The 25,497-nt window shown below is 38.6% G+C and overlaps 1 protein-coding gene across 1 annotated transcript in view; it reads right to left on the bottom strand.

Moving 5' to 3' along the window:
* Nucleotides 1–1,316: 1,316 nt before the first annotated feature.
* The window catches only part of LOC135709391 (uncharacterized), a 99,133-nt gene continuing 74,952 nt past the window's right edge, over nucleotides 1,317–25,497 (bottom strand). Inside the window, exons 6-8 of the mRNA XM_065231684.1 lie at nucleotides 22,017–22,289; nucleotides 21,526–21,927; nucleotides 1,317–2,550 (exon numbers count right to left, since the gene is read on the bottom strand). Coding sequence (XP_065087756.1) covers nucleotides 1,368–2,550; nucleotides 21,526–21,927; nucleotides 22,017–22,289 — 1,858 coding nt within the window. The 3' untranslated portion in view covers nucleotides 1,317–1,367. The remainder of the gene's footprint in view (nucleotides 2,551–21,525; nucleotides 21,928–22,016; nucleotides 22,290–25,497) is intronic.

A 25,497-nucleotide genomic window follows, 5' to 3' on the forward strand; every position in this document is an offset into this window, starting at 1 on the left:
AAGATGTTTAAACATGCCCAGAGTACCGGAGCGTCTTGGAGTTCTCAGGAGTACGGAGGGTTACTTGAGTTTGACAAGTTCACGTAGTCGTAGAACTTTAGGATTTCATGAAGATATTCAAGTGTAGTCTACGTTTCTTCCAATCCTTGCCAAAGTACATCGTGGTTCTCTGATCTCAGAGTAACCTGTAGAATATCACGATCTACATTGTAATAATCCAGAAACTCCTCAGTACGGCTAAGTGATGCCAGAAATGTATTCCTTCTCACATTCAACCGTTGTATTTTTACTTGGTCTTCCATCGCGTGTTAATAAGTCAGTTTCTGAAGCAAGACAAACAAGACCAGAAGCACGGGAGGGAAATAATTAAGTGTTAAAAATGGTACTAACCTGTCTATTTGGGGATTTGTGCCTTGCCTATTTTGGATTTTCTAGATGACTACGTATGTGGACATTCCATACCAGATGTTCGTAGCGCTTATCACTATCCTGGTCAAGGAACATATTTTTGTTGATCGTTACTTGCTTTTATGTCGGTTCTGTAGAGCATGCTTTAAAACTTCGATAAAACTTGCAATGTTACTTGGGCTGCGTCACTTGTACGATCTGCAACTCGATAAGCAGACCATTTTATTACAAATCACGAAACCTGCAGCAATACAAAAAGCATCTTAGAAAAACACACTATCAGACCCTATTTCCTATAACTGGGCATTGATGTTCAGCCCCGTTCATTGGAAGCTTAATCGATACAGTGATGAAATAGAACATCCCTTCAATATCGAGTTGTAGAGAGTTCACTGTACTTTTTTTTTTTAAATGAATCACCCTAATGTTCCTTGCACAAAAATAAGTACCGAATGTCCTACACGACAGCTTTTAATTCCATATTTTAACCATGACTTTTCTTAATGTTGTGATTTAATTTATTTAAATTCAAGAATTAACATATAAATGACAAACAACAAACATTAGAATTACATAATGGAACTCATTCTCTTACATTGAACTATGCTCATCTGATGTGAACAATGCTGATCTGATGTGAACCATGCTGATCTGATGCTTATGATCAAAATTAAGTGAAATGTAGTGGATTGAGTAAATGTAGGAACTGTTACTCTAGATCGCAGCATATATCTTCTCCCAGAAATGCACACATTTAGCTAAGATAGATCAGGTAATTGCTCACAGAAAATTCGTTCCCCCAAACAGCCGTAGTTTAGTCAACTCTGGAGATAGCTACTGTAATAGGGTCAAAGGTAAAATACTATAATAAAATCCGCTTAGAACTGAATAAACAAACAATTTGCCACATCAACCCTTGTCCTGCGGTTATCAACTCATTCACTCTTTCATGCACACATTTACATCTCAACAGCAATGTTATTACCATCATCTACAACCGAGTCAGGTGTATCCATTTCTTCCATAGCGCTATCCTGTTTGCCGTCGCCACAATATGCCTTATCACGTGCTCCCGAGCCACCCACCCCCACGTCATCACAACTGCCCTCACTGCTGACACCCTTTCGCTCACCATCATCAACGCCGCCCAGGTGCGTCGGCACAGTTTCTTCACTTTCGACACTGCTGGCACCTGCATTATAGATAACCGTGTCATACCGTTGAATGGAGCTATTGTGATCCGTGCTTTGTTTTCCATCACCATCTTCATCATCATCATCGTCGTCGGCATCGGTTGAGCCACCTTGTTTTCCTCCTTCAACCCCCTGTAGACCACAATCAACGGCAATCGTTTTCGTAGTTGCCTTCTGTGGGAGCTTTTCCGGACTAGCTTGCAATAGATTGGTCATGGCAGATGAAATGTCGGCCACCACGCTAAATTTGTTCGAACCTAAGCTCTCCCCAACCAGGCAGAAATCATCACCTTCCTGTCGACAGGAAGGGACCTCCTGGCCCAGTCCACTATCCTGATCCTGTGTCTGCTTTGACTCATCCCCACACACACTGTTGAATTTACTAAAGTTCTTACTTCGTCGCTCGTGTATAACCTCAATCGAGTCGTAGTAGTCATCATCACGTGCATGATGGAAATTAGGATAACGATTACTTCCGGTGCCCGAGCCAGCGAGAGCCACCGTTGCCGAAGGGCTTCCGTGCTCGGGTCCACCGCCACTGCTGCTGCTAATCACGTATATCTGATCAAATTCGTTGCTTAGTTTTTTGCTTTTGATTTTTGGTTTCGGTTTACGGAAGCTTTTCGTAGAATTGCTCCGATAGAGGAACCGATTGGCCTTCTCGTTCGGTAGATGACCGTCGTCAGTGGTCGATGTCCTGCCCACTAGAACTAACGAGTCCGGTCGAATTAGCTGTGCAGATTTTGGCCCCTCTGTCTCGGGAAGGGGGGATTTATTCGTTGAGGCATTGCTAATAGGCGGTTGATGACCATGACGGGTGGGAGATTTCCCTGCACATTGCGATTGTTCCTCCTGCTCCGGACTATTCTCCTCGCACGGTTCTAAGCTCGATTGACAGGACAGATTGCGAGGAGCAATCGCCGGTTCGGAGCATATCGATAGTTGACTCCTGAGAAGAAAATAAAAATAAAAAACACCTATGAGTCTTTCGCACATCTAAAGTAATGATTTCAACAACATAAGATGATACTCAGATACACTGAATGAGCTGAAATAGCATTTTGCCTGCATCGACGAAAATCACTAGCGGAAGACTTGGGAAAACTAATTTGCCGGTATTGTTCCAAAGTTCATTGCCACTTGCCGAAAATAACCAAACGGATATTCCATATCCTTCCACTGAGCGAAATAACGTAGCCTGTTGAGCTTCTCATTACAATTTAGAAATCAAAATAATACAGCTTCATCATACTGGGCGGTTCGGACATATTTAATCCATCACAACGTCTATATCTATAGGTAACGGTTCATTCAGAAGGGGGTAATACGGTATCACTTCAAGTCATATAATCATTTCTGTTTTATCGAGATTCTCGACCAGCCATATTACAGGCAGGTACGACCTAAAGGCACAGCGGGAAACCGTTCGACTGATGGAGTTTGGTTTCATGGAACTTTTCTTTTCATGTACCTAGCTAAAAGAGCATATAAACTTGTAGCATGAGCTAAATTTTTCGTGACACTAATGATGGCGTTTCGTTTTGCGGTTAGTCACCTTGGCTTTCTTTCGATTTCTGGTGCCTGCTACGAACAGACCACTAAATTCTGAAATCTGTTGCTTACGTGTTCGTCCGAGGAAACTTGTTGGTAGAAAATAGGCAAAAACGAACTTCTGCTCGATTAAAAAAAAACCGGGGTTTTTCACATTCACACGCAAGTTATTCTGATTACGTAGATAGGTGTGAAGACGTGTCATTCTTAGAACAAAGAACGTCACTAGTCAGGGACACGCAACCAAGTCGGTGACCGCTTAAGTGATTTCCGACAAAAAAAAATAATGGCTTGATATCAAGGGGTAAGCCACTCAGCACATTATTCCGAAAGTAGAATCGGTACACCTTTGGCACAATCTCGTAGGCATTGGATTGTTCATTGCATAAAATGGGAGCAGTGCTGAACAACTGTCATTGAAGTTGTTCACAACATTACGTCGTGTTTGACTGTATATTTCAGGAACATCCTCTAATTGAATACACCAGAGGAACCCGACCAGCAGTTACTTCTCGGTTCATAGAGTGCCAGGGTATATGTAGATTTGAATCCGCAATGTAGGCTTTAGCGAGGGCTTAAGAGTTAGAAGCAGTTAATCAGACCCCAATAGTAACCGTAATTGAAAAAAATACTGCAGCTCACACAAAACAAACTACAAAAGTACATACTAATCAAGACTCATCATCCTCCATATTCGGTCTCCAACAATGTTCTGCACCGGATCCAACTCTTTCCTGCCGCTAATAGACCGTTGCGTTTCCATTGGCGTAGCTAGAAAACTTATCTGGAGGGGGCCTGTTGCATTTTTTTATTTTGCTAAACTATGGTTAAATAAAAACTCGGGAAGATGCTATTCAATCACATTGCGTCAAGGCGACATTTAGGCTTGCTATGCTGAAACAATAAATTTGATTATTTTTCTTTCATAACAACGATTGGGAACTCAACTGGGGGAGCATCTCAGACTTAAGAAAAGTCTCAGAGTAAGGTAATTTCATAAATTTTGTAACTTATCATTAGTTAAATATTAAACTTATGAACCAAAATTAAATTTTAGGAGTTTTAATTTTAAACCAAGTAAAGTTCACACAGAATAAATTTCATACATGTAGGACTTGTGTAGGAAAATTTTCAATATATATGTCAATGCTTATATGTCTTAATATTTTGACTAAGACTTCGTTAAAACATAAATAGTTTTGTGTAATGAATGTATTTGTACAGATATCGTAACGACCATATTGTTCTTTATTCACGACCAAAAGTACATGTTTATCGTCTTCTTCTCTAGTCCATGACTGCCGCTCGACTCCTCATTGACAGGCGGACACGTCTGATACAAGGGGTGACTGAATGCTTTCGATTACTAATTACCTCTAACGTCACATTTAGAGATCCCAAACCCATATTTTTGCCAGATTTTATAACTAAAAGAATATAAAAAAAATATAAACTAAAGCTTAGACAAACTTTGCATCTCCTGAACTTCAAAATTCGTAATCCAAGATCTTGGTAAACTTACTTAGATTCTGAGACTCACATAATTTTTCAAGAGGAAAATTCTTCGAGATAAGAAAGTAATTTAAAAATCTTAACATCTGGCAAAAAATATGAAAAATTATGTTAAAATTTGTCATAATTCTGATATTTGAAAGGAAAATAGATTGATAAAGCATTTATCCAGCACAATTTTTTATTCAATGCATCGGACTAACTAACATTCGGAGTTATACATAAAATCAAGATTAAACATTTATTCCAATCGAAAGGAATGAACTCAAATCTTGAATGATTGTGTCACTGTTTGTAACTTGATCATAATTGAATTTATTTTTACAAAAGCATTGGGATTTATCTATTTTTTAGTTTTAAATGTAGTTAGTCTTGGATTGTTAATGTGCTAATATCCTGCAGCCGAATTCCTGGTATAAGTTTCATCGAAAATAAAGAAATTTATACATATTATGTACATACAGATATGTCCATTTCTTCGTTAAAATTTATGTCCGGAATTCAGCTGCTGGAGTACCAATTCTCGACAATATAGCTAAAGCACCAAAGCACCTATAGAAAATGTACAAACATGTGCATAAAGTTTAGATTCATCATTCAACTAGCTGGAAAACTTTTGAATACTTCCTGAACTGCATACAGTCTTGAAAGAACATTGAATTTATAAACAGTTGGAAATTCTTAGAACTTGATCAACCTGAAGTCTTGGAAGAATAATCAAAGAACCATTCTAATATCTTCGTCTTTATGGAGATCTTTTGAGCATTCCCTGCTGCCTATCAAGGATGTCTGAAAGAATATCCTGTAACTTATTAAAGCTTAGCTTAGCTTAGCTTAGCTTAGTTAGCTTAGCTTAGTCTGACTGCACGTATCGATAGTTGCACTCCGTGATTGATCTGAACCAGTGAAATTGTACAAAGAATCAACTGAATGTGGCTTGGTAGTAACCTGCCATTCTCAGTGTACATGTTCCAGTGACTCCTACCTTTAAAGATCAATAACGTCACCGGCCACGTCCTTGCAATCAGGTGGGAGAGGGAAGGAATGTTAGTGTGTGACTTTTGTTGTTTTGGGACCGTGTTTACCTCTGCATCCCACAAAAGTCACAGGAAGGAGGTTTTGTTAGTGGGTTAGGTTCGTTGGATCAGGATTCACCTTGATAAGTGATGCGATCTTTTGTTTTGTGTAGTTATTTATAAGTGTTTTCGATTTATGCTCTAAACAGCCGGCTGTCTAGAGATGTAGATCATTATTAGATGTGTGTATACCGATTTAAACCAACAATAAGGATACTGTTGGGGCCCCTCACAAAGTGTGATGATGGTTTATTTTATTTTATCAATGACCAAAATAATTAATTATAAGCGGTTTGAACCGATTTAAACCAACAGCAAGGATGCTGTTGGGGCCACTCACAAAGTGTGATGGTGGTTTACTTGATTGAATATAAAATAATTATTAGAACCGATTTGACCCGATTTAGACCAACGGCAAGGATACTGTTGGGGCCACTCACAAAGTGTGATGGTGGTTTATTTAGTTCGGAAGAAAATGAATATGTATACTTCTTTTTTTTTTTATATAATAGAACGAATTTGTACTGATTCAAACCAAAAGCAAGGGTTCTATTGGGGCAACTCACAAAGTGCGATGGTGGTTTATACTATAAGGGCATAAAACAAAATCAAGAGCCATTTCGGTTTCCATAGCTTCCTAGACACTCGGCCGCAAAATAATCTTATCCGACGGAAACGTCTCGATCATCGCTGCACAATGGTTTATTATAGCATTTATAAAGTAAATTTGAATACCTTATTGTTTATTTATTATCCATTTTGACTTGACTTGGTACCGTTCAGTTTTATGATGACAAAGTTGCCTGGAGAAAAGTGACAGTTCAAAATGTTTCGGAAGGGAGTCAGCTAGTGTCGTCCAAGTTCAAGTGCGGAAAAAATGCCATTTAAAGTGGTACAAACAATTGAAAGATGCGAAACATGCCTAACCGTAATTCTTTCTGGTTGGAAAGAAGCTGGAATCCTACACTGGCCGGAAAAAAAACGCGGTAGCGAAACTCTCTCAAGACGAGTTCTCCATGCCAAACCCAATGTGGGAACGTATCAATTGAGTGAAAAAAAGAGAGTTCAAGACTCGCTTGTAGGCTGAAGCAGAATTGGAACAGATGTAGCCAGTTTCGGATACGGAGGCGAACGAAGGGAATAATCCACCACCGTCAAAGAAAGTTTGCCCCGAAGTCTACAAGTCCCCCAGTCGGAAGGGAAACACAATAAGAGACTTTAACGAAGTTTTCCTTATTCCTGGGCAGGAGGTTGACACCTGTGAAGCTGACTGTAAAATCCAGAATCAGATGAGATTATAATATATGCGACACAAATTCACTTTTTTATAGGGGAACATGTGATGTGAATAGAACCCACCATCAGTGCAAGGATTACATATGACTGCAGATACTTCACTGGTTGTAAAGTTCTGCCTGATGGTTTGTTGCAGCTGGGTGAATCAACTTCATTGAAGACCTTTGGAAGACAAACGACAAGATGTACGTCTATCAACACGTGACAAGGGACTGGCAAATCCACGAACACTTGTCCAGTCTACAAATCCATTGAAACCCTTAGGCTGCCCCCCCCCCAAACCCAACATATAATAATGTTTGATTGATGAAACGTATTCAAAAAAGGGATATTTAGAGAGAACAATCTTCAACTGGAACGTACTCACCAAATCAATACATCCGGGAGCGCATTCTCGATGCTTAATTTTCTCTAGTCATTTTTAAACAATTCCTCCTCCAGCGAATCCAAACACACAATAACTAAATATCACTTTTCTTCTTCATGTCACTCTGTGCACAAAAGCAATGCACACCGCAAAAACCTAATAATAGATCAGCGCGGTCGAGTCACACTGTCAACAAAGGGAGCGAGAGCACACCAGGCACCAAAGCAACAGGGGAAAAACAGCAGCACAAATCATTCTAAATAGAATTATCGCGTCCGGGACATAAAACTATTCAAATGCGAGCACCGAAAAACTACACGGCAGCACAAAGATAGCCCGAGCTCTAAAAAAAAAAAGCACGCAGCGGAGCAAAAACACACAACCGTTCTCGGACGCTTCTCAAAGCGGACTCTAAGAAAATAGGGAGAGGAGTTGGTGAGAAATACAGAAATTAGCTTTATTAGATTTAAAGTTTCACAAACGCGAAGATGCGTGAAAACACGATGCTTTTAGAATAAAAATAAAGTCATATAGATCATCTCACGACCACACCAAGTATTAGGAAGCAGAACAATGCATTAGCTCCCAAGCAACATTGACAGACCCTCTTTGTAGATTTTCTCTTTGCATGTTAAGGCACTTACAGTTATTTTCAATACATAGTTCGATATTAGATGCTATTATCTAGCATCTAATATGGCAAATATGACTAGAAATGGTTTTGTAGCCAAGTTATTAACGAAAGAAAAAGTCAACGAGGAGAATCGATGCTACTTAGGATTCAATGCATTGTTCAGCTTGATAGTTTTTGGAAGGGCTTTCACGTTAAATTAATCTAACTCATATTTGAATCGCGTTCACTCAAATTAGAAAAAACGTGGTTTACTCATAGAATAAGTATGAGTAAATCCCACTTATATATTAGTAAATGTCACTATATGAATAAAATTTACTCATATTTGATAAAAAAAATCTCATTCTACGAGTGACCCACGCTTTTACAAGTTTGAGCAAACGGTACGGTACGGTATGAATTGGTCTCATTTGCCGTGAAGTTTGTTTTGATGGGAGGATTGACTGCACGCTATTTCTAAACAACCAAAATTTGAGTAGGATCTACTGCCGGCGCCGGTGGTGTAGTGGTAAGCGTGACTGCTTTCTCACCCCAATGGGTCTGGTTTCAATCCCAGCCGAGGTCAGTGGGATTTTTCTGAGGCTTAAAAATCTCTGGTCACGTCTTCCTTCGGAATGGGAAGTAAAGCCGTTGGTCCCGGCCCATGTGTGTTTGAATGGGTGCGATATCCTACGCAGGTGTGGAAGCTGCCTTCCTTGCTCATTCGATTGCCGTCAATGGATGGCAATCGATGTCCGTCGGTGATTAGCACTAGATTGCGGAACAGAGACCGACGTTAAATAAAGGAAAGAAGTAGAAGAAGAGTAGGATCTACTCATATCCTACACTACACTAAATTGAACAAACAAATTTGGAACTGACAAGATGACAAATAAACAACTTCGTTGGGATTCAGGTTTCCATTCGACATCTAAACTTTGTTTACTAATTTGGGGTGGCCTACTTTTGACGAATATGAGTAGATCCTTCTCAAATTTTGTTTGTTTAGAAATAGCGTATGCACCGTGTCGACCCTTCCTTTCACGCTTAGATTAACATTTTGCCTACGGGATTTTTCAGTGGAGTGAAAGTATAAAAAACGATCCGCTATGTTTCACGAAATTCGACATTTGCTTATGGCATTTTCCTATAGGAGTGAACAGCTGCAGAGTCATCGTCAACGCGAATGGTTTCATCAATACCAAAACAAAGTTATCAAATAAAATTCGTAGGCCATAATTAGGAACACATCTCAAAATTATGTCCCAAAAGTTCGGTCTATAGTATAAAGTGCTAAAACACCTTCAATTTATGAAATAGGTACCTGCATTATGTTCTCATTGTATTTTCGCAATTCTTCTAATAGTTAGCTAGAATTCTGCAGATTTCTAATTACTCCAAAAATTAATTCAATCATCTAATATATCCATGCAAGAAAATCGGTTGTCCAGGAATTATTCTAAAGAGCTTGAATTGATCAAATACCACCATAATGTTCTCTTCTGGGGGTGACCTCGACGTAGTGGTTACATTCATACCTCTCACGCCAAAGTCACGAGTTCATATCTCACCCCCGGACAAGTCATAAATGACCCATGAGCTTTAAAGTGAATATAATTTAAAAAAAAAATACAATTAAAATAAACTTTATTATGTTAAACACAAATTATGCTTCGTGTGTAAAACACGCTGTTTCACTTCTCATCGATCTTGTTTTCCGTGCTGAGCACCAATGCTACCAACGCCAGGGAGACAGCTTCCACACCTGGACCCTACCTATCGACTCATCAACTCATGAACCGGGGACCAACGACTTTACTTCCCTTAACCACGCTTAACACTACACCACCGGCGCTGCTATTTATTCATTTCTGTTTGATATGTTTACATGTTACACTCAAAAAATTCCACACGTCGTCATTATGTGTCTCACACTTAATTTTGCGCATATTGTGAAACACATCCATTTCATGTGTGAATCTTATGCTATGAACCATGTCTGAACACTATGGATTTGAATTGTGACACACTTGGATTCTATGTGCCTCATATGGTGATATCAATAGCTTTGCACACCATAGTTCAATATTCTACAATATTCTACTTTATCGAATTCTACTTTACCGACTCTAAAAATGAATCGACAAATATATAAACAAAACTGCCAGAGGCCAGAGCTTTCACATATATTTTTAATGGGTCTGATTTGGGATTCGATCATGGACTGTTGGGGTATGCTGCTGCCGGAGTCTTCGTTCGATCTCACTGTGTCACGGTTCTCATATATGAGGCAGGTTGATAGGATAAAGTCACAACTCTTGTTATCGATGTATACCTTTCTGAGCAAGCAATTCACATCGTATTGAAATGCAAAACACTTTAAATCCATCTGTTTTGAACAGTAGCGTGATTCAATGTGCATTACACTTGAATAGATAGTGAAAGATTTTCAACATTTCAAAGTTTGAAACACTATAAATTAACGTGTATAACACATTGAACCAAGGTGAAATACACTTAAAGTAAATGTGATTGTGCATTTAGAAAATCAAGTGTTTAAACACTTCGATCAAACGTGTGAAATTGTTTGAGTGTATACCTCAGGGAAGCCACATGGGACCGTTAATTTTTATGCTGTACTTCAACGACGTGCATCTCATCGAAGCTCCTCGGTTATCATATGCAGATGACCTCAAAATCTTCCTACGAATCTGCTCCATTGCTGACTGTCACTTTCTTCAACGTCAACTGAATGTATTCGCTAGTTGGTACAGGTTAAACAGAATGGTAGTGAACCCAGTCAAATGCTCCGCTATTACGTTCTCACGAAAACAACAACCGATAATATTTAGCTATGACATGCTTGGCTCGAAAATCGAACGCGTGAATCAGGTGAAAGACTTGGGTGTGATCTTGTATTCGCAGCTTTCATTCAAGCAACACATTGCATATGTTGTTGATAAGGCGTCAAGAACTTTAGGGTTCATTTTTAGGATAGCTAAAAACTTCACTGATATCTACTGTCTAAAATCTCTCTATTGTTCGCTTGTTCGATCGACGCTTGAGTATTGTTCAGCGGTTTGGAACCCAAACTACAACAACGGTGCCGAGAGAATTTAATCTGTTCAACGTCGCTTTCTTCGTTTTGCGTTGCGTAGATTGCCTTGGAATGATACGTTTCGATTACCAAGTTACGAAAGCCGTTGTCAACTTATCGACCTAGAACTTCTCCGGACTAGATGAGACACAAGCAGAGCCCTAACCGTGGCCGATATCCTACGAGGAAGGACAGATTGTGAGGCTATTCTGAGGCAAATGTTCAACCCCGACCGCTTCGTAATAACCTTATGCTAAGACTGCCTCTACGTCGCACAAATTATGGAGCGTATGGTGCGATTTGCGGACTGCAGAGAACATTCAACAGAGTTGCATCTGTTTTCGACTTTCATCTCTCCCGTGATGCGCTTCGTCGAAAGTTTTCTTCTGTTTTTCGCCGGCAGGAGTTAAGATATTGACTATAAGTTATAAGATATACGTTATTTAATGTTTTTTTAATTTTATGACCATGCTTGAATGTATTTTTTTACCATAGTTGATAAGGTTAAAATCATTGGGGCCAGCCTGCTGTTGATGTAAAACAACAATAAACAAAGTTTGACAAACAGAAATGAGCATTGCGTGTAGTTACCAATTTTTCAAGTCATAGACTTCAGATAACTGTTCAAAGTCCCAGACTTTTTATAACGGAATCATGAACAAAAAACCAAAGACCACTATGACAAACGCGATCGGTCTGAAGGACCCAAGTTCCAAACCCTTTTGTAAACTCACATTTTTTTTTGGAAATACCTCAAAAGCCTATTCCAGCACTTAAGGGGAAGTTAACAGGCCCGAAAAAAAAATATTTTCGGTGCGTTTTTATTTTCTAAAAATATTGGGAAAAAATATCAAAAATCCAAGAAAATCAGTTCCTTCCCCAAATTTTTGTCAAAAATTACATGCAAAAACACCTTTTCCACCTCATCATGGAAAAATTGGACCCTCAGCAAAACCGAAAAGTTGATGTTTTGTGGTTTTTGAAAGAATATCCTGTAACTTATTAAAAGTTATTAAGTATTTATTATTGCAAAATTTCCTCATCTTCTAAGAAGTTCCCTTAATTGAACATGTAGAAAGTTCCTTGAAATTTACCGAAGTTCCCAAAACCTCCAATAAGTTTATGGACCTTGTTTGAAATAAGATCTCTGACAAACTGCAACGAATGTACTGGTCGAAAGATCATATATGATTACCTTTGTATGGGTTCCCTCACATTGCTCAATCCCAGGCAATGAGAAGGCGAACTTTATGACAGGCAAATTTCACACGATGAATTTTACCATTTAGTGCGTCAGAGTACCCTTTCGAGTTGGCAAACCGATTGGGACCCTGGAAATCTTGGACGGTGGTGTTCAATTATTCCTAATGTTTCTTCGAGAGCGTGGTTTAAAGGCTTGGGCTTAAGTCGTGACTTCATTCGCGTGATGAGTAGACTTATGTCCAACCACTACTCGCCAGATGCTCATCTCAATAGAATAAACCTCGTGGACAGCAACATCTGTCGGTGTGAAAACGGTTACGATGACATCAATCACGCAGTTTGGCAATGTACAGATAATGACGCCGCCAGAGAGCGACTTTTGAATACCCTCGAGGCCCAAGGAAGACAACCCTATATCCCTATCAGAGACGTGTTGGGTACCCGCGATCTCTGCTATGTGCAGTCGATTTATGTGTTTCTGCAAATGTCTAGTATAAGAATTTAATTCGTTTGTCTTTTGTATCTCTTTATTAGTTTTTGTTAGTCTTGTTCCCCGTCTCGATGAGTCTCATCGTCGCCCACTGGTCACCATAGCCGGTCAAACTCCAGACGAATCTAGAACCTTACTACCGTTCATACTAGCAACATCGCTCTGATGAGACAACGCAACCCTACCCCCAAGCTCCTTCCCTTTTCCGATCCTTCGACAATGTACCTCTCTAACCTGGCGGTAGCCACGAGTATTCGGCCCAACTCCTACTAGACATAGAATTAAGTGAATTTTGTTACAAACAAAGAACAATGAATTATTGGCTAACGCGATTGAACCTACGAGCGGTTGAGATGTCGAAGAGGAGTTATCTCAAGGGTGTTCTTGGTCCGCGGTCTGGTTCCAGGCAGTGTTGCCAATTTTTGTCTAATTTCTATTTATATTTGCACCATATTTTTTTTTTCAAATCTGTTTCTGGATGACAAATATCTGTATAATTTCTTTATTATATGGTCTTAGCGCGTATCAACGTAAATCTTCCTGTGGAAAATCGTAAAATATGAAAATTTGAAAATTTGCAAAATGCTTTAATTTGCGTTATGAAAAATCCTTATTCTGATGTAAACAAACGGTTTTGTTGTCATTTCCTCTCGAACTCGCCTGGCCCCGTCTACATTGGTGGTACACAGGCCTAGAAAGCACATCAGAGCGTTAGTAAATCAACTTTGTGCATGCATCTTACAACACTCGACGAAGAGTATGTGGTTCTCCGAATATAATATATAAGCGCTAATGTCTTCTCTGAATTCTTTGTAGACTTTGCTTACCACGACTGCATGCATAGGAGATGAAGAAGGGCATATCAAAGAAAATTTTTTTTTTTTTGCTATTAGCGAATTCGTTTATTATTCAGTTCCAACCTGGATCGGGTATCAAGATTGGGTCTGCTTGTTTTCTGACAAACGTCAGTTTGATCGTTTGTTTTTAAAACCCAGCTCAGGTTGAGGTTCGCACTGACAAAAAGTTCGGTTTCGCACTGGGTTGGAACTGGTTCCAACCCCGATAATAAACGAATTCGCTATATGTTTCCCATCTGCAACCCTACACTGAGTGGCGCTCTTTGCGTCGTAGCCGTCGGAGTCTTCTCTTCTCTTGCGCAGGATGAAAAACAAGCCAACTTTGTGTTTGCTTGATTCTCACATTGTATATTTCTGAAAATCAGTACATTGCGCACATTGAGTGATCAGATGACAGCCCAGGTGGTGCATTAAAAAAGCCTATTCAAATGTATAAATATTTAGTCACCAACTGTAATCAATCAGTGTGTGCGTTGTAAATCCGTTTGTTCACTGATTCGACAAAACCAAAATTGACATACCTACAATACGTGACAATCTACAATACCGAAAATAAAATCCTAGTCACATAGATTGGTGTGAAGAAGCTTTGAAAGAACGATCAGCTTTTGAAAGAAGGAAGATGAATGTGATGGAATATTTTATTAGTAATGCCAAAAATGTCAAAACTAGTAAAACTCGAACGAACTGCTCATTTTTGAAGAAGTTAAAATTTTTAAAAACATTGCATTTTATTTGCTTTCCAAACTTGAATCTTTCAAGCTTAAGGAATTTTAAAATCTTAAAACATATCTATGCTAGGAAGCTCGTTAAAATGTATTCAAGTCTGGGCTACTGACCAATTTCACGTAACATAAAAAATGCATGTTCCCTCACATCCTACCGAGGAGCTTTGTGTTGCACACTGCTTCGATTGAGCTCAATCGCCTTCGATAGGAATTTTGTTTTTCATAGATCGAAGTATACTATTCATAAGCAATACATATAAATAAAATGATTAACACCCAAAAGTCCGCATCGTGCTCTCTGCCGTGTGGATCTATTTGCTTTTTGCTGAAGGAAGTGTTACTACTACCTAAAGCTACAACAAATTTAAACAGCACTTTTCAGTGCTCAACCTGTAAAACTTCTATCTTGTTCAACTCTTATTCCTCTTCGATCCTTGTTTGGACCCTACCCGAGGTAATCCTTCTTGGATATCGATTTGGAAAATGCCTCTTCGATCCTTCAGATTCTTAAAGTAATCTGCTTGGAAGTCGATTTGGATAAAAATTTACTGCCGCCATGGCGATCAAACGCAAAAGAAAGGGGCAAACTCTTGATCCCCCTTCTGATGAAAATAATTTGAGTAATCAATTTGATTTGCTCACGGATGAATTCTAGTAAACTTTCCAGGCTTAATGCCAAAAAGGAAAAGATTCCCCCTATTGTGATAACCCCTTCCGATTTCCATGCTCTTCATATGGAACTTTTAAACTTCGTGAAAGTTAAGTTTTCACTACAAATTGGACGTCGGGGTGAATGCCGTGTATTGGCTGAAACCTTGGACGGATTTAAATGTCTTCTCAAGTATCTTACTGAGAAGCAGCACAATTTTTTTAGTTACGACACCAAAACTGAACGTGTGTTCAAGGTTGTCATGAAAGGACTGCCCAGTGGTGAATCCTTGCATCAGATCAAAGATGAACTGGCAAAATTACTTGGAGTTGTGCCACTCCAAGTAATCAAAATGAAATTGAAATCCCGTCCTGGCGATTCGCGCAACGGGATTTCTAATGATTTTTATTTAGTTCACTTCAAGTCTAGTGAACTAAACAACCTTAAGGCCTTAGAAAAAGCTAGCCTTATGCTCCATGTCCGAGTGAAGTGGGAACACTTCAGGAAGACTGGAGGAAATTTCCAAAATCTCACCCAGTGCTGTAAGTGGCAGTAATGGGGTCACGGAACTAAAAATTGCTACATGCCAGCTAAATGCATGGATTGTGGTGATTCCTCTCACGCAAAGGACGACTGTCCTGTGAATGAAGATCCTAAGAAATTTAAATGTTCAAATTGTGGTGAAAACCACAAATCCAATTTTTGGGAAATCGCAAAGCAATCCTACAATTTTGAAGTATGTACTTCATACATACTTCAAGTCTCCGCGTACATCGTACGGGTTAGGCAAAAGATGTGCGTCTAACTTTAAAAACTGTCGCATTAATGGCCCTTTGCTCATTTTCAAACTTCTATTCAATTTTCATACTGCCGTACTCTAACGGAACTATCCACCTACCCTCTTCTAAAGATCATTCTCTAGCTAATAAATTATCACACTAAAGCTTCATATCTTTCTATGTTTTTTGAGATGTACTATTGAAAAAAGGTGGTTTGTTCAAGAAAAATTAAAATCAATACCAAGTCAAATTGTCCCACAGCGAAAAGTAACCGCAAGTCAGTCCCATTAGAAAAAAACATATGTTAGAAATGTTAGACAACACATCGCATCATGATATTTGTCTCAAGACAGATTTCATCCACTTACCCTAGGGTATCTGGAACATGTCCCAGATGTGGCCAATATAGTTCTTACGATACTCAGTTTGACCGCCCATGGATATGGCTTTGAATTCTCATGTGATTTGATGTATCGCTTGATGGATTTTGATTTAAAAAGGATTTACTACTTCCCCGGGTGTGGCCAACATGGTGCTGGTCACTTATGATGACTTTTATTCTAGTTTTTTACTTTTATTTATTATTCAGGCTACAACTGCAAATCGATTGCCAAATCATGGCCTTCTTCGCGAATTTGTCGGCAAACACGAACTTGAATCTTCACGGCACATCCCCACGTCCAGTCGCGATGTAAAACTTTTTAGCGGGAAGCCTTAAAATCCAGTTTTACGTTTGAATCACCCGGGTGCGAGAGATATCATTCTCTGGGGTGAATCTCTGCTTGCCTCCTCGGAGATTTTTCTTGACACCACTACTGGAGAGATTGTTAGACACAGCACGAGAGAGTGAGAGAATTAACAGTTCACTGCTTGTCTGTTTATACACTCACTTCCGTGAGAAAGATGGCAGCGCAAATGCGTTATCGTTTCTCCAATAATTCCGGCAGAGCTTGACGTGAGTGTATGAAAACATCAATAAAAATGGCTGAAAAACGTATACAAGAGGACAAATCGTGAAATTTTTTCACGATGAAAAAACCCCGGTTTGACGACGATACCGAAAAAGTGGTTGTGAATAGACTGTTTCTATGCACCACCAATGTAGAGCTAGGGGATTATGAGAGGAAATATCAACCAAACCGTTGGTTTACATAAAAAATTTCAATTTTTTACTTCAAATTAACGCATATCTAGATAGAGCTGGAATTAGGGAATAACAGCTTTTGTATACAATTACTTCTCTCGATGATTTCAAGGAATTCAAGGCATGCCCACGCAAACCAACATAACCATTAGGTAGAGGAACTCTTCCCCTACTCGGTGGTAATGTTGATTTGCGTTGGCGAGATCTGACTTTCTAGAAATCATCGAAAGAAGTCATTGTTTACAAAAGCTGTTACGCCCTTATTCCAGCTCTATCAAGATATTAAAATTATACTTCTGAATTCAAAAAAAGGGTTGTAACAGATATGAATAAAACGATCTAACAATCAAGACAAATGTTTTGAACCATCTTAATTTTTTAAATTGGGTTTCATAGTACTTTGAAAGAATTAGTCATTGAATTATAGATGCAAAGTCTGTTCAAGTCGAGGTTCATGTACAGCTTCCAGTATCAGAAGGTCATCATATCATCGTTATGGCAATACTCTACGGCATTGCATGTTTTTTTTTTTAATAAATGTAGTAGTAAATTAGAAACAAGCAGCCACAAACCGAGTTAGTTGCCGTAACATTGTGAGCAGGTGCAATCTTTAAAGATGAAGGACCAGGAAAAGTAAGAAAGTAACGTACAAGGTAAACATAACTATCAACTAGAGAAACGACATCAATATACAATTTAACCTTGTAACATGTTATAACTGAGTAGTTTGCACATTACATTACGGTAACGGTCAAATTGCATTCCCAGGTTATTCATTAAAATCACATAGCACAACATCACATTGCCGAACAAAACTGAAGCAAATTTCAATAATGATGCGCTGATGCACTTCCCTTATGCGCATTTCCAAACTGTGTACATTATTATTTTACCAAATTTTAAAATAATTGACTACATACCTACTGTACGTTTATAGAAAAAGTAACCTTTCAAAAATCTTTGTATGCCACAAACTAACAACCAAAGTCTTCACTGGGGTGATTCTCTCTGGTGAAGCAAACGAACTCTCTATGGTGCTCTCTAGTGATCACTCATACGCTCCGGTGTGTTGGATTGGTTGAGGTGCGAACGACAGAAAATGTGTTTGTTTGCGAAGTGGGAGAAACGGTAGAAAGTGAAAACAAAATAAAGATCTCTCGGGTGAGTTAGCTTTTGTCATAGTGCGAGGTGTCTTTTCAGCTCATCACCCTGCTCACACTGGAGAGAGTGGCATCGCTGTGTTTCGTCATTGATCAAAGTGTCTTGTGTTTCATCAAAACACGGTCGTACAAAAGCCTTGCACACTTTTTGGCCACGGAATTCTGCTTCATGTGCCGTTTCAGATGTTTGCTAGCTTTGTACGACTTGTATCCTTCCCTGGAAAGGATGTTCCGCACCGTTTGAAGGTTGGCGTTGTAACTTCTGGTGACATCTTGGATCGAAAGACGATCCCTGGTTCCAGTTTTTACGTAGGTCCACTGTTTCCTTTCCACACTCAGGGTTTCCTTGTAGGTTTTGTGCACTCGACAAACTGTTGTTTACGGCATTTTCAATACTTACAAGCCGGCTAGGAAACGGATAACTCCGGATTTTTCAGGTGTTTGTGCACAATATGTTTTCTTCTTTCGAGTTCCATTTGACGTTATTTCTGAACGCGATCGACTACTTTGATCAAACTTGCACCAGTTCTAGATAGAGCTAGAATTAGGGCGTAACAGCTTTTGTAAACAATGACTTCTCTCACGCCCACGCAAACTAACATAAACTCCGGGTAGAGGAAGTCGTTCCCTACCCGATAGTGATGTTGATTTGCGTTAGCGAGCCTTGATGTTCTAGAAATCAACTAAAGAAGTCATTGTTTACAAAGGCTGTTACGCTCTAATTCCAGCTCTATCTATAGAAGTGTCAAAGATTTTCTACTCCCAACACTAGAGGCGTGCTAGCGGCGCGCGAGGGGCGTACCAATTTAATTTTAGTCAACCTTTAAGTAGTTGAAATTGAATACAAGTATAACTAAATGCGTGGTAATTTCACGGAATCGAGTAAATGAAAACGTGTCCGTTTGTAATTGATGATGAGACTATTGATCGCGTTCGGGAGATTAAATATACTGGCGTGATTTTTTATGACGAACCTAAGTTCAACGCTCACATTAACAATTTCATCAAGAAATTGCCATGAAGTATGAAATATCATGTGGATTGAAAAACGATTTAACTATTACCAGTAAAATACAGCTCTACAAATCTGTTATGTCTCCTCATCTAGACTTTTGCCCTTGCATTTAACTTTTGGCCAATGAAACAAAAATATTGCGTTTGATTTTGAGATGTAATAGAATCACTTCCTCAACTTGGATTCTAGATAATTAAAAAAGGTTCACCGACAACCAATTACATATTTGACTATGGTGTTCATTTTTAAAGTAGTAAATGGTTCGCTGCCTCGATTTTTGTGTGATAAAATCGAAAAAGGAAGTGACTTTCATAAATATAATACTAGAAATAAGAACACCACATTTCTTGACTTGTGCTTCACTAAATTCATTATATTTTTAAGGAATAAATGTTTTCAATTCAATGCCTCGACATTTCAAACGTTCAGCAACACTTACAGAATTTAAGAAACACTGCATTTCACACGTTAAAACTGTGTTTTAAACAGTTATTCAGTGATTTTTTTTTCTGAATTGACAAATGTTGTACCTTGATAAAGTTATCTCTAATGAATTATTTTGTATGGATAATTGTCATAGCAACTTTTAAATAAATATTGTAGCACTGAAAACCATTGTTTGTTGCCACGACGGTGATGATGGATTTTTGATATTTGGTTTGATATTAGTTGTTGATTAAATAAAAATAAATGTGAGAACTATACAAAAGTTTGAGCCTCGCGCGCCTACTACGGATATAGTGGACTGAAATTAACACTGGACTTTGGGTCTTTGAAGCTTATTTGGAAGATAGTTTGAATTAGTAGTAAGTTTTCTGGGTGAATGTCGGGGGCTCTCTATGATATTTAACATCAAATTGCGGAGTTGCTACTGGACCTAATATGATACTTTGTTGATTATTCATGAACTCTTGATCGCTGGGAATGCTTGTAAATATTTGAGGTGGTCAAAAGGGTGAATAGGGAGGCGAACGCCTAAGCTTTTCACATTTATATCGCGGTGAAGCAACTGAGAAGTGTTGAGGGAATTTATATCTGTAACTATAACCAGTTCGTTTTCTTTGCTTATCTGGTCATACTTAATTATCTTAAAGAAAAATAGTCCAGCTCAAATATTGGTAGGGGTGAGAGGTCATGATTATTTAAATAAGCTGCAAAATAAATGCTTTCAAAACGACTAAATAGTGTTAAATTTGTAGAAATTCAAAAAAGTCACTTACACTCCAGTTATCCCAAATTGGTGTTCATAGATCACCAATAACGTTTATGTACTCCTGAAACTGCGTAGTTGTGATAAATGTCCTCCAACAAAACTTTACGGAAGCCATTTATCTTCGGTAATGGGCACATATTTGCTCAAGCACCAAAACATCAGGCACATGTTCTCCGAGGGAACACCACAATCATGAACAGAGCTATACATCATCAACAACTGCAGATTGCACACTCTACTATGGACATACATTAGCCGCATAGACACTCTCAGTCTGATTCTAGCCAGAAAGAACGTTTCGAGTTTCCATGAACGATACCGTGTTGAACTAAAGCAAGGCAACAGGAAAGACATGTGATATCTTCATGCGGCCATCTAGCAGACACTTCTACTCGTCCCTCGGATGAACGCTCAAGAAAGTGAATTTCCATTTTGGCCCAGTTTATTTACACATCACTTACTTTTCCAGCCAATGTGTGCTTCGGTCGGATTTTGCAACAATGGTGCTCGGAAGCATCCTTCCGGCGGTCAATGTGTGTGCCTCTCCCCCATGCTTCCTGCTTCCACTGTCCGGGGGAAGAATAGTAAAAGACAGTTTCCCACTGTGTAATTGATGAATATTAAAATGGAAAACCTATGCTGGCATTTCTGCACCATCACCGCCCGACCGAAGAACTCTGACTTCGATGTTGCTCCATGACACTGGCGATATGGTTGGATATGTTTACCACAGGTCGAAATGTAAAATGCAGCAACTGGGCGCAATGTGTACTTTTGGATAATGGAATTCGAAAGCAGAACATTGTATGAGTTTTGGAAAACCACAAAATGGAATGTTGAAATGTTGTGTACCGACGTTAACACAGATCAATTGTTTGGCTTTCAGTCAGTGTGCTTTGTGTGGGCACAATGAATTCTGTAGGTCACGTTTCAGTGGCAATCGGTCCGGCTGTTCGGATTCCCAACTATGCACATGATACGTTTAACGATTATTTGCGGGAAGTTTGTGGCTTTAGCCATCGACATAATTTGCTTGATATTGCTCGTTTGCGGGAAAAGTTTCCTGTTTAATTTAGAAAGCAAAATTCATGCATATCGAAATATGTAAGCGACTAAATCAACAGTACACTGCATATCAGTATGTATTCTAAAATCATATTGAACCACCACTTACCGACACTCCTTCTCCACCGACGGGGTGGACATCTGCGCCATTGCGTTCGCCTTTCGCGGTGTCATCGCCAGCAATGACCGCTCCGGGCTGTTGACTTCCACCGTCGAGGCCGCTCCCCTCGAGTCCATACTAGGCGTTTTGGAAATAGTTGAGGCACGTCTACTGCTGCTCTTGTTCAGCTTGGATGAGGCATTCGAAATGGTCGACGAGCGTCGGCTGTTGGCGAGCGGATTATGCTTCGGGCTGGCCGGTTCGTCCTTTTCTATCTTCGTCTGCCGGGATAGAACGTGCTTCCGGGCCGTGTCCGAGCGCTTCGTTCGGTCACGCATTTTGTGCACTATTGGCATGTCAGTCGGATGGCCATAGTGCATCGAACCGTGTGATCGGGTTTGGTTCAAATGTCTGTACACCGGACGAAATAAAAGAGCATATATGTACAAGGAAAATGTGAAAATGATGGAATTCCCATTGTGCTTTGTAATTGGATTTACTTTGGAAACGGTTCCGGTTCGTCGACCGACAGTGCTTGTCGATGGTAGTGAAGCATCGCTGGATGCAACAGGCTGCTGTTCGTTTCCCGCGTCGATCGATGGACCATGCTGCTGACACGTGATCCACGGTGATGTTTCACAGCCGAGCGCACCCCAGCCGGTGAACCGGAAACTGATGGAACGGTCAACTTGTCGTCGGATAAATTTGGCTCGGAACCACTGCGAGAAACTCGTCGACTTTCATGCGGCGACTGATGGGTGGCTTTGGGAGTCCTGTAACGGTAGAGATGTATGTGACGGATGAAAAATGTGCATTCGCTCAATCAACTCAGATAAATAAAATGAAACGATGGCAAGTTGCAGGTCTGTTATTAAAATTCAGGGTCTAGATGCAATTGTTTGCTAAGGTACTGGCAACAGAATTCATATAGGTAACATTTGTTCAGAAAACGATATGAAAGTTTTGCAGCATACTTTAAAGCGTGATTTATAAGAGTATAATGTAGTTATTTTAGTTGATTAAAATATAAAACTTAAAACTCATTAAATATTGCAAATGGTGGCCAGTTGTGCGGAAAGGGCCGAATTAATTAATGAAGTGGAATGGATACCAACAGAAAGATCAAAACCGTTAAGTAAGGATACCGGATACCTGACGGCAATTAATGATTATTAGAACCTTTAATTTCAAGGTTTGTAAGTGCCATGGTATTCTATATGATGGTATTATTATCGATCTTTAAACAAGTAAAATGATATTGGATGGGTAATTTACCATGATCTTTCGTCTAGATTGATTCGATTGGTAAACTTAAAATTACTTTTCTAACCTTTTTGTGTGTAGAACCAAATCATAACCAAAATTTTCGCAATCCAATGCTTTTAATAATTAGAATCAAATGTAATCCTTGAATTGGTGCTGTTTATTTGATATTTTGACCTATTTCATGAAGTTCTTCGCTATTTTCAGGTAGTTTTTTCACGCCAAAAAGTAATTTACTTCTAGTAGCATTTATTTGTGACATTATTGACTATATTGACTATAAGCACATGTGGAACTCGATCATCCAAAATCGACTCCATTTCAGTGATTTCAAGTTGTATAGAAAGACATAGATCTGTCAAATTGATTATACCAGTTATAAATGAGAAAGGGAATCAAGAGGGTAGTCAATTCTATTGAAATAATAATAGAGTGGTTTATAATTCTATGATTTCTCAGCACTTCTAAGCTCATGCCTTTGTTTATCGTGAACTATTTATGTTCTTTATTTATATCTATATAGCTGGATTTAACAAATTCATCCCCTTGCATCACACAGCTAACAAATAAATAAATGTTTTCATTTAAAAAAGTAGACTTTTTTCGCCGATACTTTATACAATGACCTGCCACCAACGTTAATATTAAAATGTCATTGTAAGTTGCCGTAACTGTTTACAGCCCAATTTTGAAAGTATTGTTTTTCTGTTGTTATGGCAGAAAAGTGAGGAAACTTCTCGCGAATACTTGTTTGATTCTTCTAATTCAATATTTTTGCAGGTATGTTTTTTCAATTAAATTTTGTAAACTTAAAAAAAGAATGTATGTACCATTTTTTTGTTAAACTTTTTCAAATCGTTTGATTTCATAGGAGGAAAAATACGACCGCGCAAACTAGGAGTTTACATCACATATTTTGAAGTCCAGAGCGAAGCAGCAAAATTTTGCAGCAAGTGGATCAGTTTAGGCGGAAAATATGCAATGCTCAAATATGCAGTGCTCAAATTCGAACACAAAGATCTATTCCTATTATTTTGTACTCGAAATCATGAAAAGATTGATCTAAAAGGCAAAGGAAGGGCTAAGGATTCTAACAAACTTTTTTCGACCACTATGGCTAAGATTACAGGCTGGGACTCCCAGGAACAGCTATTTTTTTCAACATAAGCACTATTTACAAACAAAAGTAATTGTTTAGATCTATTTTACGTAAAGTAACTGTACCAGTTTGGACATAGTGGTATAGTTTGTGACCCCAGGGCTTAAATCAAATTGGAAATAAAATTTCATGGTTATGACAAATGATATGTTCGAACACTGTATCGAAAAAAAAATGAAAATAATGTAAAAAATGGAAATTTAGGATAGGGCCAATTCGAGGACCGGGGCCTAATACTGGCATACTTACCCTAGTTTTATTTCTAGCGTTTTTGGAAAAAAAATCAAGTTTTTATTAAAGGTAACCGTTAATATCCATCAACAGAATAGTTCGTGCTGAAATCATAACATTCATAAGTAGACTTACTAAAAACACAATTCGTGACGTGACGTCGTCATTCGCTTGTTCATCAATATTTACAATTTTTTTTTTTTTTAACTCTTTATTTGTTCCAAATTCAAAATAAATTACATTTCATTTTTTAACCTAGGTGCTCCAGTTACTGCAGTAACGTACCAGCCTTAATTGTTATGATATATATCTAAGTGTTTTTACATTGTTCCTGTCTTGGCAATTCAGTATTTTAAACAGGTTTTTTAACCTGCATGTAAGTATAACAATTGATATCTTAAAACTAAAAACTAAAACTAAATCTCATCTAAGTATAAAGGAAATTAATCGTTGCAATTGAGGATTGCAACGATTTTTGCCTGAAATTACATTCGAAATTCTATGTACCTCGATAGTACTGTACCAGGGAGGCAACTTCAAAATCATTTTCAGAACTTTGTTCTGAATCCTTTGAAGTGATTTTTTCCTGGTAGTGCAACAACTAGACCATATTGACACAGCGTAAAGCATGGCCGGTCTAAAAACTTGTTTAAATATTAGAAGTTTATTCGTCAGGCAAAGTTTGGATTTCCTGTTTATAAGAGGATACAAACATTTAATATATTTGTTACATTTAGCTTGAATGCCCTCAATGTGATCTTTAAAAATTATTTTTTGGTCAAGTATTAATCCAAAATATTTCACTTGGTTTGACCAGGAAATTGGAACTCCGTTCATAGTGACTATGTGACTACTACTAGGTTTCAAAAACGAAGCTCTAGGCTTGTGTGGAAATATTATAAGTTGAGTTTTGGAAGCGTTGGGAGAAATCTTCCATTTTTGTAAATAAGAAGAGAAAATATCTAAACTTTTCTGCAGTCTGCTGCAAATAACACGAAGACTTCTTCCTTTAGCGGAAATGCCTGTGTCATCAGCGAACAAAGATTTGTGGCAACCCTGAGGAGGTCCGAAGTGAAAATGTTATAAAATATAGGCCCAAGAATGCTACCCTGAGGAACTCCTGCTCTAACAGGTAGTCGATTAGATATGGAATTTTGATAATTTACCTGCAGAGTTCTGTCAGTTAAATAATTTTGAACTAATTTCATAATATAAAGTGGAAAATTAAACTTTTTGAATTTAGCAATCAAACCTTCATGCCAAACACTGTCGAATGCTTTTTCTATGTCTAGAAGAGCAACTCCAGTTGAGTGGCCTTCCGATTTGTT

Source organism: Ochlerotatus camptorhynchus, unplaced genomic scaffold, assembly GCF_037179485.1.
Source record: "Ochlerotatus camptorhynchus isolate MF236.1 unplaced genomic scaffold, CSIRO-AGI_Acam_v1.1 ptg000360l, whole genome shotgun sequence".
NCBI classification, from domain to species: Eukaryota; Metazoa; Arthropoda; class Insecta; order Diptera; family Culicidae; genus Ochlerotatus; species Ochlerotatus camptorhynchus.